This window comes from Panulirus ornatus, chromosome 66 (assembly GCF_036320965.1).
Source record: "Panulirus ornatus isolate Po-2019 chromosome 66, ASM3632096v1, whole genome shotgun sequence".
Lineage (NCBI taxonomy): Eukaryota > Metazoa > Arthropoda > Malacostraca > Decapoda > Palinuridae > Panulirus > Panulirus ornatus.
In genome coordinates, this window is record NC_092289.1 from 19,615,018 (window position 1) to 19,626,939 (window position 11,922).

Below are 11,922 nucleotides of genomic sequence, written 5' to 3' on the forward strand. Positions count from 1 at the left end.
AAGGACTCAATTAAGTTTCCCTGGGTGTTTGTAGACCCAACTCATGAGAGGGAATATCTTACAGGGCGAAGACAGCAGGCGGAGCACTCCCACAGCTTCATAACGGCCAATCCTCGTATGGTTGGACTCCGCAGGGAAACTAACGGCAGCTGCGACTAGTCGAGTGCCACAGTTCGAGATCTTAGGGTTAGAGGACGTACTTTCATCAGGAGGTGTGTGGTGGGTGGAGGTCCAGGTGTGGAGGAGGATGAGGTGCGGGAAAGGATGGCTTCATCACTTAAGGAGTTAGATAAAGATGGATGATGAAGATGGATGATAAAGATGGATGACATCATCATACGCAAGATGTCCGTACCGTCGTGTTCAAGGGTCGTGCTCGTGGGGTCGAGCACGACCCTTATATATATACAGTGATATCTTTAAAAGCCATGACAGATGCCGGAGATAGATAACTCGAGACGAACATTTTGGAAATACCTCTTTTTATTTTTGCCTCGACATAACTTATGTCCCAGTCTTCGTCTCGTAGTGGAGTGAATTTGAGCGTGTGAGTAAAGATTCACATTTAAACAGAGAGAATGTGTACTTCTTGATCATACTTCAGGACTGTGTACCATAGGTTCATGATTATGTTATTACAGGAATGTGCTTTAGTCATACATAGACTTTGATGACCGATACAGTTTGCTGATATTGAAGTAACTTCTTCATGTACCTGACTTTCCCATATTGTGCCTGACTCTCCCATACTGTGCCTGACTCTCCCATACTGTGCCTGACTCTCCCATACTGTGCCTGACTCTCCCATACTGTGCCTGACTCTCCTGTACCGTGCCTGACTCTCCCATACTGTGCCTGACTCTCCCATACTGTGCCTGACTCTCCCATACTGTGCATGACTCTCCAGTACCGTGCCTGACTCTCCTGTACTCTACAGGTAGTGAAGAGAGCGCCCTACTCTTGTGCGCGCTCTGCAAGGAACACTTCGCGTCTGCCTGGGACCTGATGGTCCACGCCCAGGCTGCGCACATGGTCAACATCTACCAACTGGGCTCTAAGGACACGCTCCAGGTCAGTCTCCAGGTCACATAGGTCCTCCTTCTTCGTTAGCGTCCCTCCCCTGGTCCGCCTACGTCCACACAGGTCACAGACGTAGTCCCGGGGGAGTCAAGTCATACTTCCAGAGGTCAACGTAAACCCAATAGGTCACACGGGTTCTCCTGGTTGGTCAGTAGATCGTCATAGGTGAGTTTACGAGTCGCCGAGGTAGTCTACACAGGTCAGTGTACCTCTGCTGGTCAAGGAGTTTACCCCTGACCGAAGGAAAATTTTGAGACTTCAATTCTTTGAAATTTGGATTTCACCAACACTTTTACCACTTGATCTGAAGGGTCATTATTCTCCCTAATTAGAGGATCATATGAGCCATAAATGTTCATGAGTGGGGAGTCTTGTAAACCTATAAGGATTCTTAAATTGTGGTTATCATTACTCCATATGTCATATTGTCATCTGGGTCTTACTGAACCTAATTAGTCTGGACTGGTAAGTCTTATTTATTCACAGACGCTCTTGTCCAGTGAGATTTAAGAGACTTAGATCCTCTCATTAGTGAGTTTTATGGTGTTCTGATGTCCGTTCATTGGTGAGTTTATATATATATATATATATATATATATATATATATATATATATATATATATATATATATATATATATATATATATATTGCAAGAGGTCACAGTGGTGCGCGTGATCTAGCATTTGCTGATAACCACTAGGAAAGTGAAAGTTCCCGAGTGCACTTTCGTGTAATGATCAGCTACCGGTAACGCTTGTATGCCAAATGGAGTCTTAGCTACGTCTATTCCTCGTATATCAAGTGATTGTACGACGTCTTCCGTCTCGTTCTTGTGTCTCCTCTGATGATGCGATCATTACACGAAAGTGCGCTTGGGAACTTGTCGTGTTTCACTTTCCTAGTGGTTATCATCATATATATATATATATATATATATATATATATATATATATATATATATATATATATATATATATATATATATATATATATATATGTATATATATGACGAAAAATAAACAGTTTGTGTATAACAAATGCACCAGAAACCCCTCATTGATAAAGTCACTTGTCGTGTACATATATAAAGTCCCCTTCGTTGGTCAAGTAATATGTCGAGTATATATATATATATATATATATGTTCTCCTCATTGGTGGGGCATGAAATACCTGTGGTATATACACACATATATCAGGTTATACATCTTTCTATCGGACCCTCTCCCCCCCCCCTTCCCGTCCGCAAAGACCCAACCTCCAACAGACCATTCCTTTGTTTTGACCCATTCCCCCATCTCCGCCACCACCCCCACACATACTGACCAAGACCTCTCCCCACACTTCGATGCTCCCCCGAGGCTAAAACCCCACCTCCCCACAGTTCCTCCCCACCCGTCCTCACATGTTTCCACCCCCACACCACATGGTCTTATCCCCTCCTCACACACGTACCCCCCACTCCAACCCATCCCTGACCCATCCCCACGTCCCCAACTTGAACCCAGCGACTGAGGGTTATGCTGTGTCATGCAGGAGAGCGGGTCATGCAGCACAGCCGAGGAGAGCACTACGCCGGGCAGTACCCCAGCCAGCGACCTTGGTGGTGACGTCACCCTGGAGACCAACGGAGGCGAGGCCAGCGGCGACCCCGGCGAGTGCGCCAAGGGCGAGGACGAGACCAGGGCCGCCATCCCTAAGGAGGTGAGCAGGGGGGGGAGGCAGGGGGACGAGACCAGGGCTGCTATCCCCAGGGTGTTGAGTAGGGGGAGGCAGGGGGACGAGACCAGGGCTGCCATCCCCAGGGTGTTGAGTAGGGGGAGGCAGGGGGACGAGACCAGGGCTGCCATCCCCAGGGTGTTGAGTAGGGGGAGGCAGGGGGACGAGACCAGGGCTGCCATCCCCAGGGTGTTGAGTAGGGGGAGGCAGGGGGACGAGACCAGGGCTGCCATCCCCAGGGTGTTGAGTAGGGGGAGGCAGGGGGACGAGACCAGGGCTGCCATCCCCAGGGTGTTGAGTAAGGGGAGGCAGGGGGACGAAGGCTGCCATCCATCCCCAGGATGATGAGTTGCAGGCCCAGACCCCAGACGTGGGAGCAGAGTCCTACACATGGACGAAAATCACTCGCTGTGTGGACAACTGGCGCGTGGGAGCTCTCGTAGGACCTTAGCTTGGAGTTCGAGGACGAGACACGGTCTTGTGGGAGGAATCATAGATGCACGAAGAATATACTCATGGGGGAATCAGGAAGGCTAGTAGGTTGAAGAGGATAGTTAAAGAGGAATTACTAAGACAGTTTAACACAGGCGTTTAGTTACTGGAATAGAAACAAACTCCTCCTTAAATATCGGAACCCTGAGTCCAAGGTTACTGATGAAGTTGTAAAAGGAATTGATAAAGAATAAACGATCATATGACTGGAGCGAGAAGGTGAATACGATGTGAGGGGGTACTAGCCAGATGGCGTTCACTAGAGGCAAGTGTCGGAGAGGGAGACTAGCAACGGTGCTGGGAGAGGCCAATACTGCTACTGACACTGACCGACCCCCCTTCCTTCCTTCCTTTCATTTCACTGGCAGCAGAAACAGGCGAGACTCCGGGAGTGCCTCGTTTGCCCTGGATGGAAGGGGAAAACAAGAGGCCATTCTTTATTCAGTGAATCAAATGGAGAAAAATGGAGGGAAAAAAGTGAAAGAATATAAGAAGGTAGAAAGTAGATAAGAGTGGGATGGTTGCTTAGGGCGTGCAGGTAGAATCCTCGTCAAACACACCTTCTCCTTCGTGCATGTAACACCCGACAGCAACACGTCCCTCACACGACTCTCCATTCTTCCCTCTACATTTCCTTACGGTGGTCGCTACGCGCTCGCCCTTCCATGTGGCAAAATCACGCCACGGGTTTGAAAAAGTTCAAATGGGGCCCCCATGAGTGTGAAACTTTCTCCCTCTCCCCCACACTGTACTCATGTGTAATTACATAGAACAAGATAAATGTCCTCTCTCTATCTCTCTTGGGTCTCTTTTGTTATCAGCGAACATTTCTTTACGTCATTTTCATTATATTTTTTTTGTGATATCAAATTCGTTCTTCAGTTGTCATTAGACCTGCCAGATTCATAAGGGATATCCTCCCCCAATTCCCCCTCAGTTTTTCGTTCATTTCGGCCGTATGATTTAAGATTATCGGTGATTTATATCGTCTTTTGTTCCCCGGGTTGTCATATACTTGGATGCTAACTTCTCGACTCATCTTTCCGAAGACTTGACTGCCTTCAGTCAAGTCTGTCGAATTGTCTGAAAGATGCCTTTCTTCCCTTGCCAAACTTTTATCATATTCTTTCGCTTTTGTCACCTTTTATCACCTTGAGCTCTACGGGACGATCCTTGAGTGCGACGGTGAGACCCTTGGGTACGACGGTACGACCCTTGAGTACGACGGTACGACCCTTGCATACGACGGGACGACCCTTGGGTGCAGCGGTGAGACCCTTGGATACGAAGGCACGACCCTTGAGTGCGACGGTACGACCCTTGAGTACGACGCGATGATCCTTGAGTACGACGGTGCGACCCTTGCATACGACGGTACGATCCTTGGGTGCGACGGTGCGATCCTTGATTACGATGGTCTGGCCTTTCGTCTGGCCTTGAAGGGTCATACCAAACGTTACAACAATCATACCCAAGGGTCGTATGGTGTTGCTCAAGGGTCGTATGGTGTTACTCAAGGGTCGTACCGTGTCGTACCGTCCTGCATCAGGGTCGTTCCGTGTCGTACCGTCCTGCACCAGGGTCGTTCCGTGTCGTACCGTCCTGCACCAGGGTCGTCCCGTACGGGTAAAACAAACTAGAATGTTTTCCTTTGATCACTATCTTGTTCTCCGTCACTTTGGGGAAGTCATGACAGAGTCCTACGCCAGAATTACTTACCGTAGATAAACCTGAGGGAAAGAAAGAGCATACCATCATTCTCTCTCTCTCTCTCTCTCTCTCTCTCTCTCTCTCTCTCTCTCTCTCTCTCTCTCTCTCTCTCTATCTCTATCTCTATCTCTATCTGTCTATCTATCTATCTATCTATCTATCTAACCAAACAGTAGCCGCAGACGGTCATCCTTCTAAACATTCAGACAGACGGGCCAGGTCAACAGGTCACCGGCCCTAACCTCAAGAGGAAAAAACTGGCGCAGTAAACAGGTCACGGAAGACCATCTATCATCGCACCACAACAGTGGGTGGTGGGTGAGGAGGTGGAGGAGGTCACTCATAATCGTGTAAACATTAGACAAATGGGTCAATCCTTCATCCCTCCCAAGGCGGTTGTGAGGGATGGGTAATGGCGCCTCCTTTCACACCGGAATGGGCGTAGCTTCCATTTATATCGACCTCCTCCTCCTCCTCCTCCTCCCCAACCCTCACCCCTCACGAGGCGCGTTGCACCTATCGGACGCGAAGAGTTAGTGGGCGACGCATCCATCTCACGACGGCCTTAATCGTCCCTTAAAAATACGCCCCGTCTCAGTTTTACGCAATACGTCTTTGGCCTGGCCCTCCCTGAGCGATCTCAGTGCTGGGGGAAGGGAGGGAGGGAAGGCCTCACCCACGAGGCTTCAGAGCTTAGGTATCGCCTCTCACACACTCCCCCCCCACCCCCACCCCTCCACCTCCCCCTCCCCTCCCCTCCCCTCCCCCCCGCAAAATATGGCTGCTGAGGTTGTATGTAATATTTCTTAGGGCCAATTTCCGAGAGTGTTGCACTTTCATGTATTAACCGAGGCTTCCCGAGGTCGTTGTGTCCGGGGGACGTATGCATGGATTGCAGCAAGGTGCACCCTGCTATGTATTAGTAATGGGGGTTTAACACGTCCTAAATTTGAAGTTTATGACTCTCTTGCCTCCTAATCGTAGTATGTGAATCCATAAGGAGTATGTTTACCTTGTGTAGTGTTCAGTGGTGTGGGAGGGGATGGTCAGTGGGGGGTGTACAATCCGAATATATTTATATTTGTAAGCCAGATTGCCTTTATATGTTATTTGTAATCGTTAATGACTATATACAACAAACTTAAAGTGAAGATATTTATCAATGTTGTTTTTTTTCTATTTTGACTTCGCACTTTCTAGTTTCCTTCATATATCGACATGGCTTTTTCTTAGTACTACTCTATTAAAGTTTACCTTCTGCATTCTCTTATCTCTCATCCCAGAGTTGTAGACTGAATCAACATAGGTTCTCTGCCTGAATGTTCTCTCATATTTCTGCCATAATATACCGTGTCTTTTTTGCTCTGCTGTCTATCTCGTTGCATGATTCATCCCCAGATTTAGCCACCGTGTGTGTACAGTCCTTCCTCTCGCTCTAATGTTCGTGGTTTCCCGATATACCCTCTGGTCCTCCTCGATGTACGCTCTTTCCTACTTCGAGGTGCCTTGTGGTACACTTCGACGCTCCAGTCAGTGTAGCTTGCACCCACCCACCACCTTGTTTACTCCCCAACTCTCCCCCGCTGCGTCCTCATTTCTACTCTCTGTTCTCTTTTGTTCTGCTTTGTTCTGCCGAGCAGAATGTCTTCTATCCTCCAGCTGAACGTTGCAGAACGAAGCATTTCATATTGTCTTCCTCTTGCGGAACGGCTTGATTGGCTAACGTTCCTTTAGGCATTTGTCTCCTCTGTCTCTAGCAGAACGGCGAGGGCAGCGAACGAGCCTTCTGACGCCCGTGTCTCTCTCTCTTACAGAACGGCGTGGCTGGCGACGACGAGGGAGAAGGAAGCAGCGACCTCATAAACGGCGCGTCGCCACTGACCCAGCAGGGGGAGCTGGAGCAAGGGGATGGGGGAGTCGTTGTGACCCAGTGAACCATCTCCCCTTCCTTCCCCCCAGCACAACGCACTCGGCATTCACACACCACACCTTCCCCCCAGCTTCTCCTCCTCCCTCCTCCCCACCACCTCACCATCCCCCCTTCACCATCCCCCTCCAGCTCCCCCGGGCAACACCCGCCCCTCTCCTCCTCCCCACCAGCTCACACCAGAACCACGACAGCTAGCGAGAACGACACTGAAGATGTCCGAGAGTTCTCGTGGTAGGAGCGTCGACGCCTCCCTCAGCTCTGGACGTAAACCTTGGGCCTTGTGGCTGACAGCCAGCAGTACATGCCTAAAAAAAAAAAAAAAATACTTTTTTCCGGCAATACAATAGTCTATACTTTTTTGCAAACTGTTGTGTATCAAAATCTCCAATATTTTTTCTCTTTCCCCCCCTCCCCCCCTGAATGCGTATTTTCTGTAATACACTTTCATAATAATCAAAGTATATGCATTCAGCCAAGTTATTTTTTTTTCTCTCTTCTTCTTCTTGTCTCTCTATTCAAAGTCAACCCAGTCACGGTTCGACCGACGTACGTGGTGGTCTCCAGATCAGAGCGATCCGAGCGCGCCCCTGGTGGCGACCAGCAGCAGCAGCAGCTCGGCTCAAGGTGATGATGACGACACGCACAACTGCCTTAAGAGAGAGTGATTCGACCCCCACACACAGCAGCCCCCCTGTTGACGCTGTCTGCTCCCTTTGTGTAACAATCTTTCCCCCCACCACTTCCAACCACTCTCAGTTGTCGGACAGCGAAGTAATTTACGTAGAGTAGGTGTAAGATTAGACTTATTGGACAACCGCCGTAGGCATTCTGAAGGGGAGTTATCCATCATACGGGCAGAAGAAATATCGTATGTGTGTGTGTGTGATCCAAAACCCCCACCACCTCCCCCCCCGTAGCTGTGTTATGGCCCTTCACGCTGCTGCCAGGGTTTCAATGGGGACTAGAAGTGTCGCAGGAGACAGTTGAAACATTCTGGAACTTTTAAAAGAGCAGCTGGGCGCTAATAAGGGGCCACGACAGCTGATCTAAGGCTTCTGAAGAACGCCAACAAGGACGCCTCCTGGTCACCAACGAACATTGCAAAGTATTATCGTACCTCTGTTGGTGTGAACCACCGCATCTTGATATTGCAGTGACCTGCCTTGGTGGCGATGGTGAGAGAGGTCTTACCTTAGTGACAATGGTGAAGTGTCGCCCCCCTTCGGTTGTCAGGGTGGAGTGTCGTACATTGGTAGTGATAAAAGTATCGTACTCCAGTAGCAGGTAGTGGTAATTAACGTACCCTGTTAAAGTATTGGGGGGGGGGAGAGGAAATCTCACTTACTCCCATGTATTGCGTGTACGGTAGCCTACAGGTTGTGGTTGAATGACCAGTTAGCAGTCGATAGCCATCAGTTCGAACGACATACCCCTGTTCCAACGAGGTACCCTGCTTGAGTAGCAGTGAGGTACCTATCCTTGAGTAGCAGTGAGGTAATGTGCCCTATTCTCGGTGAGGATATTGTTCCCTGGTAGCGGTGTGGTCTAGTCTCTTATTCTAGTCTACTTAGTATTTCAATTAAACTGTAACGTAGGTACGAAATACGAGAGAGTGGACATTTTGTGGTCATTACCAAGCCCACGACAACTCTTCCTATTGCAACAGATACGTCAGGACCCAAACTATAGGCTTTGATTTCAAGGGTTTGTGTATTCTGTTGTCCATGGTATCTGTGTAAAGAAAATTGTTTAGACGTTATCAGGAAAATTTACTGTAAGGATTTTTTTATTTATTTTCCTATAAGAAGTAAATACTTTGTTTCTTAGTGGCAACATTTGTTGGTATCTTGAGACCTGGGATCACATATGGCATCAGTATTATTCAAGAAGATATAAGCAATCATTCAAATGCTGTGATGTCGACGTTAGGGTAAAATTTTGTCACTTTGAACCATTACTAGACGAGATAATAGATTAGACTCTTTTCATATGAATCTTTATAAAGATTCTCTTGTCAATCAAAGTAAAAAAAAAAGACATGTTGTTGTAGACATCTGTTCTGTACGTTTCCTTAAAGCATCAACGAAGACCCCAGCCCGGACTCTTTAACATCGCCTGAACCTCAAGGACCTCTGGCGGAAAGGTTGGCAAGCTTGGTTGTGACGTCACGCACGTAAACATTAGAGAGATCCTAGTGCCTCCTCTTACCAATCGCAGTACCTATTCAGTGTCGCCTGCGTGACGTCATACTTTACTGCTGCTGGTTCCGCCTTTACCCCCTGAAGGCCAGAGGAAGTGAGTGTTACCTGGAACAGTATAAGGACCTGGCAGCAGATCTTGGGTGGCATGAGAAACGGTAGTGGTTAGTTGTTAAGGCTCGCGTTAGCGTCGAAGCACCGCGAAGGGAAATCAATGACAATCGGTTTTTCATCATTAGTCACTGGAAGGGTTTAAGCGTGATTAGTTTGTGGGTATTGTAGTGCTGTAGTTGTTACTGATAATTCAACCATATTGTCGGTTGTATAATGCAATACATATCACGGTTTAGGCTTTAGGACAGAATGATAACGTTCGGAATAAGGAAAGAGACCGAACCGAAGAAGGGGTTCGTCCTCGCCTTCGTCAGTAGCCTAGGAGAGGGATAGGCAGGGGTTACTGTGCCAAAGGTATGCAAGGCTCCGTAGCAATAGGATTTAACACGGGATCCATATGCAGGGATAGACAAGGAACAAGTAGATGCATAGATCGCCTTAGATGCCCCTCTCTCATGGTGATGGTCATGGTAGATCAGCCCAGCCCCAGGAGTTCATGACAATCTTGAGAGATATCATGACTTGTTGTTATCCTCGCACTCTCACTCGTGACTTCCCCGGACCACCCCGCTCAGAGTCATCGCTCAAGTGCTCATTAGGTTTTGAGTGTCGTGCCAGAGTTCGGGCCCAGCGCGGAAGACTTCTGCTTAAGAAGGAAAAAAAAAAAAAAAGATGTAATGAAGATCGCTAAAGATCGCCTTCGTTTCGTGTACAAATCTCTCAATTGATCTGTGAAGATATGGCTTTGTTGGTTGTTTAAAGGATAACTTTAGAATTAGGTACATATCATCAACCATGTCTTTGTCTTAGAGCTGTGGTCTGACCAGCTGTTCTCTGCCTGGGGTTGCAAGTCATTAAGAGTTTCCAATATGCTGTGAATAGGATAACAAGCCTTACTGGCCCCCTTACCTAAGGCTTAAGACAGCTGGTCGGGCCGTATATTTAGTCCTAGAATCTATGTTGATTTGGAATTTGGAGTGAACATCCCTTTTGTAGGTGTTAAGGGATCATGACAATAACTTAATGGGTTATCGGTAGTTCTCCAATTTGAGGTATTTCTGATACAACTCCAGTTAATGGTGCACAATTAGCAAATCTTAAATGGCGAACTGCCCAGTTTGTTAGCAGTATGGACGAGCCCCGAGTCTCTTAGTCTCTTTTCATACAAAGTTGAGCGCCGTTAATACGTTCAGACTTTCTAAACTAGTCATAGAAATATATCGAAGGACTTTCTTTTTTCTCCCGATATGTGACAAGATCCTCAATTCTGAGCCTTACCTGCAGTGAAGCCAGAGTTCGTATCCCCCAACCCTTCTTTGCCAGACTTCAGAGGAGGCTAAGGAATCGGAGACGCTCCCCCTGGTAGATAAGGCTGTAGTGTTGGCGACCTCCTCACACATGCTGTTGTCTTGTACCCACATAGGACGGAAGGATAGGGACGACTCGGTCTTTCTATTAGTTCCCTTTAGTAGACGTGCTGTGGCTCTCGCAGCATATGCTAATATCCTCGAATGGCCATTCTTCTTTTACCTCCTTCCCCTGACTTGTTTCGCGAACCTCAGACAATACGGGAAGCAAAGAAGTGAATAATTATAAGAAAAGATTGTATGTGCCTCAATATATATATATGTATATATATATATATATATATATATATATATATATATATATATATATATATATATATATATATATATATACCGAAAATGAAAAGAAGAAAATGGTCCAAACTTACTGTGTATAAAGGAATGAAACTACGAGTATAATATTACTTCCCATGCTGTATATCCTCTTTTAAAAGAAAAAGGAAACATATCATTAAACTAACACTTAAATTATCTTTTAAAGAATATCTTTGTTTATCTGTTACCTGTATAGATATATTTGCTCAAGTTACCCTGAACATTCATTCAAAACTATAATTTGGTCTGCCGTATTGATTTTGATCTTCACGAAACAAAGGGAAAGGAGAATGGCCCAAATTGAACTAGTTTTTAGTACTGTAACTCAACATTTTTACATGACCACTAATATTTAAGAAGTTCCATGCGAAGGGGTTTCCTGTTTGAGAGATATTGATGGATAAGAAAACCAAAGTTTTTATCAGTAGTAATCACGTGATGGGCAGGTGTGGCGGTGCACACTAGCCACTAGTCACCTACAAAATCTCTTTTTGAAACTCACCAACTGCTTGTTGAACCATCTGTCAATTATCTGTCTCCCTCACTCTAGCTGGAACCGAAGCCTCAAACTTGCACACAGACGCAGGCGACTCTGTACAAGGGTTTGGAAGACGTTTAAGCCATTAGTGGCTGCAGAGTATATGCCTCAACACTTTTCATATACGTAAAATGCTGTAATTTCTTGTGTTTTTTGCTTGAAATACTTTTATTTGGTAATTTTAAGTTTGTCTTAGGAGGCGGTGCCTGAAATCTGCAGTTACCCATTGTGTAACGTTCTCTTAAAGAAATGATAATTTCGTTTTCTGTTGGTATTGAAATTTGAAGGTATACTATAAATGAGAGGTTTTTGTAATATGCAAATTTGACTCTCTCTCTCTCTCTCTCTCTCTCTCTCTCTCTCTCTCTCTCTCTCTCTCTCTCTCTCTCTCTCTCTCTCTCTCTCTCTCTCTCTCTCTCTCTCTCTCTCTCTCTCTATCATGTGAATTATCTTCGAGGA

General features: G+C 46.6%; 1 protein-coding gene across 9 annotated transcripts in view; it reads left to right on the forward strand.

Moving 5' to 3' along the window:
• LOC139746895 (uncharacterized) overlaps positions 1-11,884 on the forward strand; it is a 589,528-nt gene extending 577,644 nt beyond the window's left edge. For 8 of the 9 annotated variants that reach the window (XM_071658564.1, XM_071658563.1, XM_071658565.1 and 5 more), the window contains 3 exons: positions 938-1,071; positions 2,617-2,784; positions 6,816-11,884. In XM_071658564.1, coding sequence (XP_071514665.1) covers positions 938-1,071; positions 2,617-2,784; positions 6,816-6,935 — 422 coding nt within the window. In that variant the 3' untranslated portion in view covers positions 6,936-11,884. The remainder of the gene's footprint in view (positions 1-937; positions 1,072-2,616; positions 2,785-6,815) is intronic. The other variant, XM_071658571.1, reaches the window with a different exon arrangement.
• Positions 11,885-11,922: the final 38 nt, after the last annotated feature.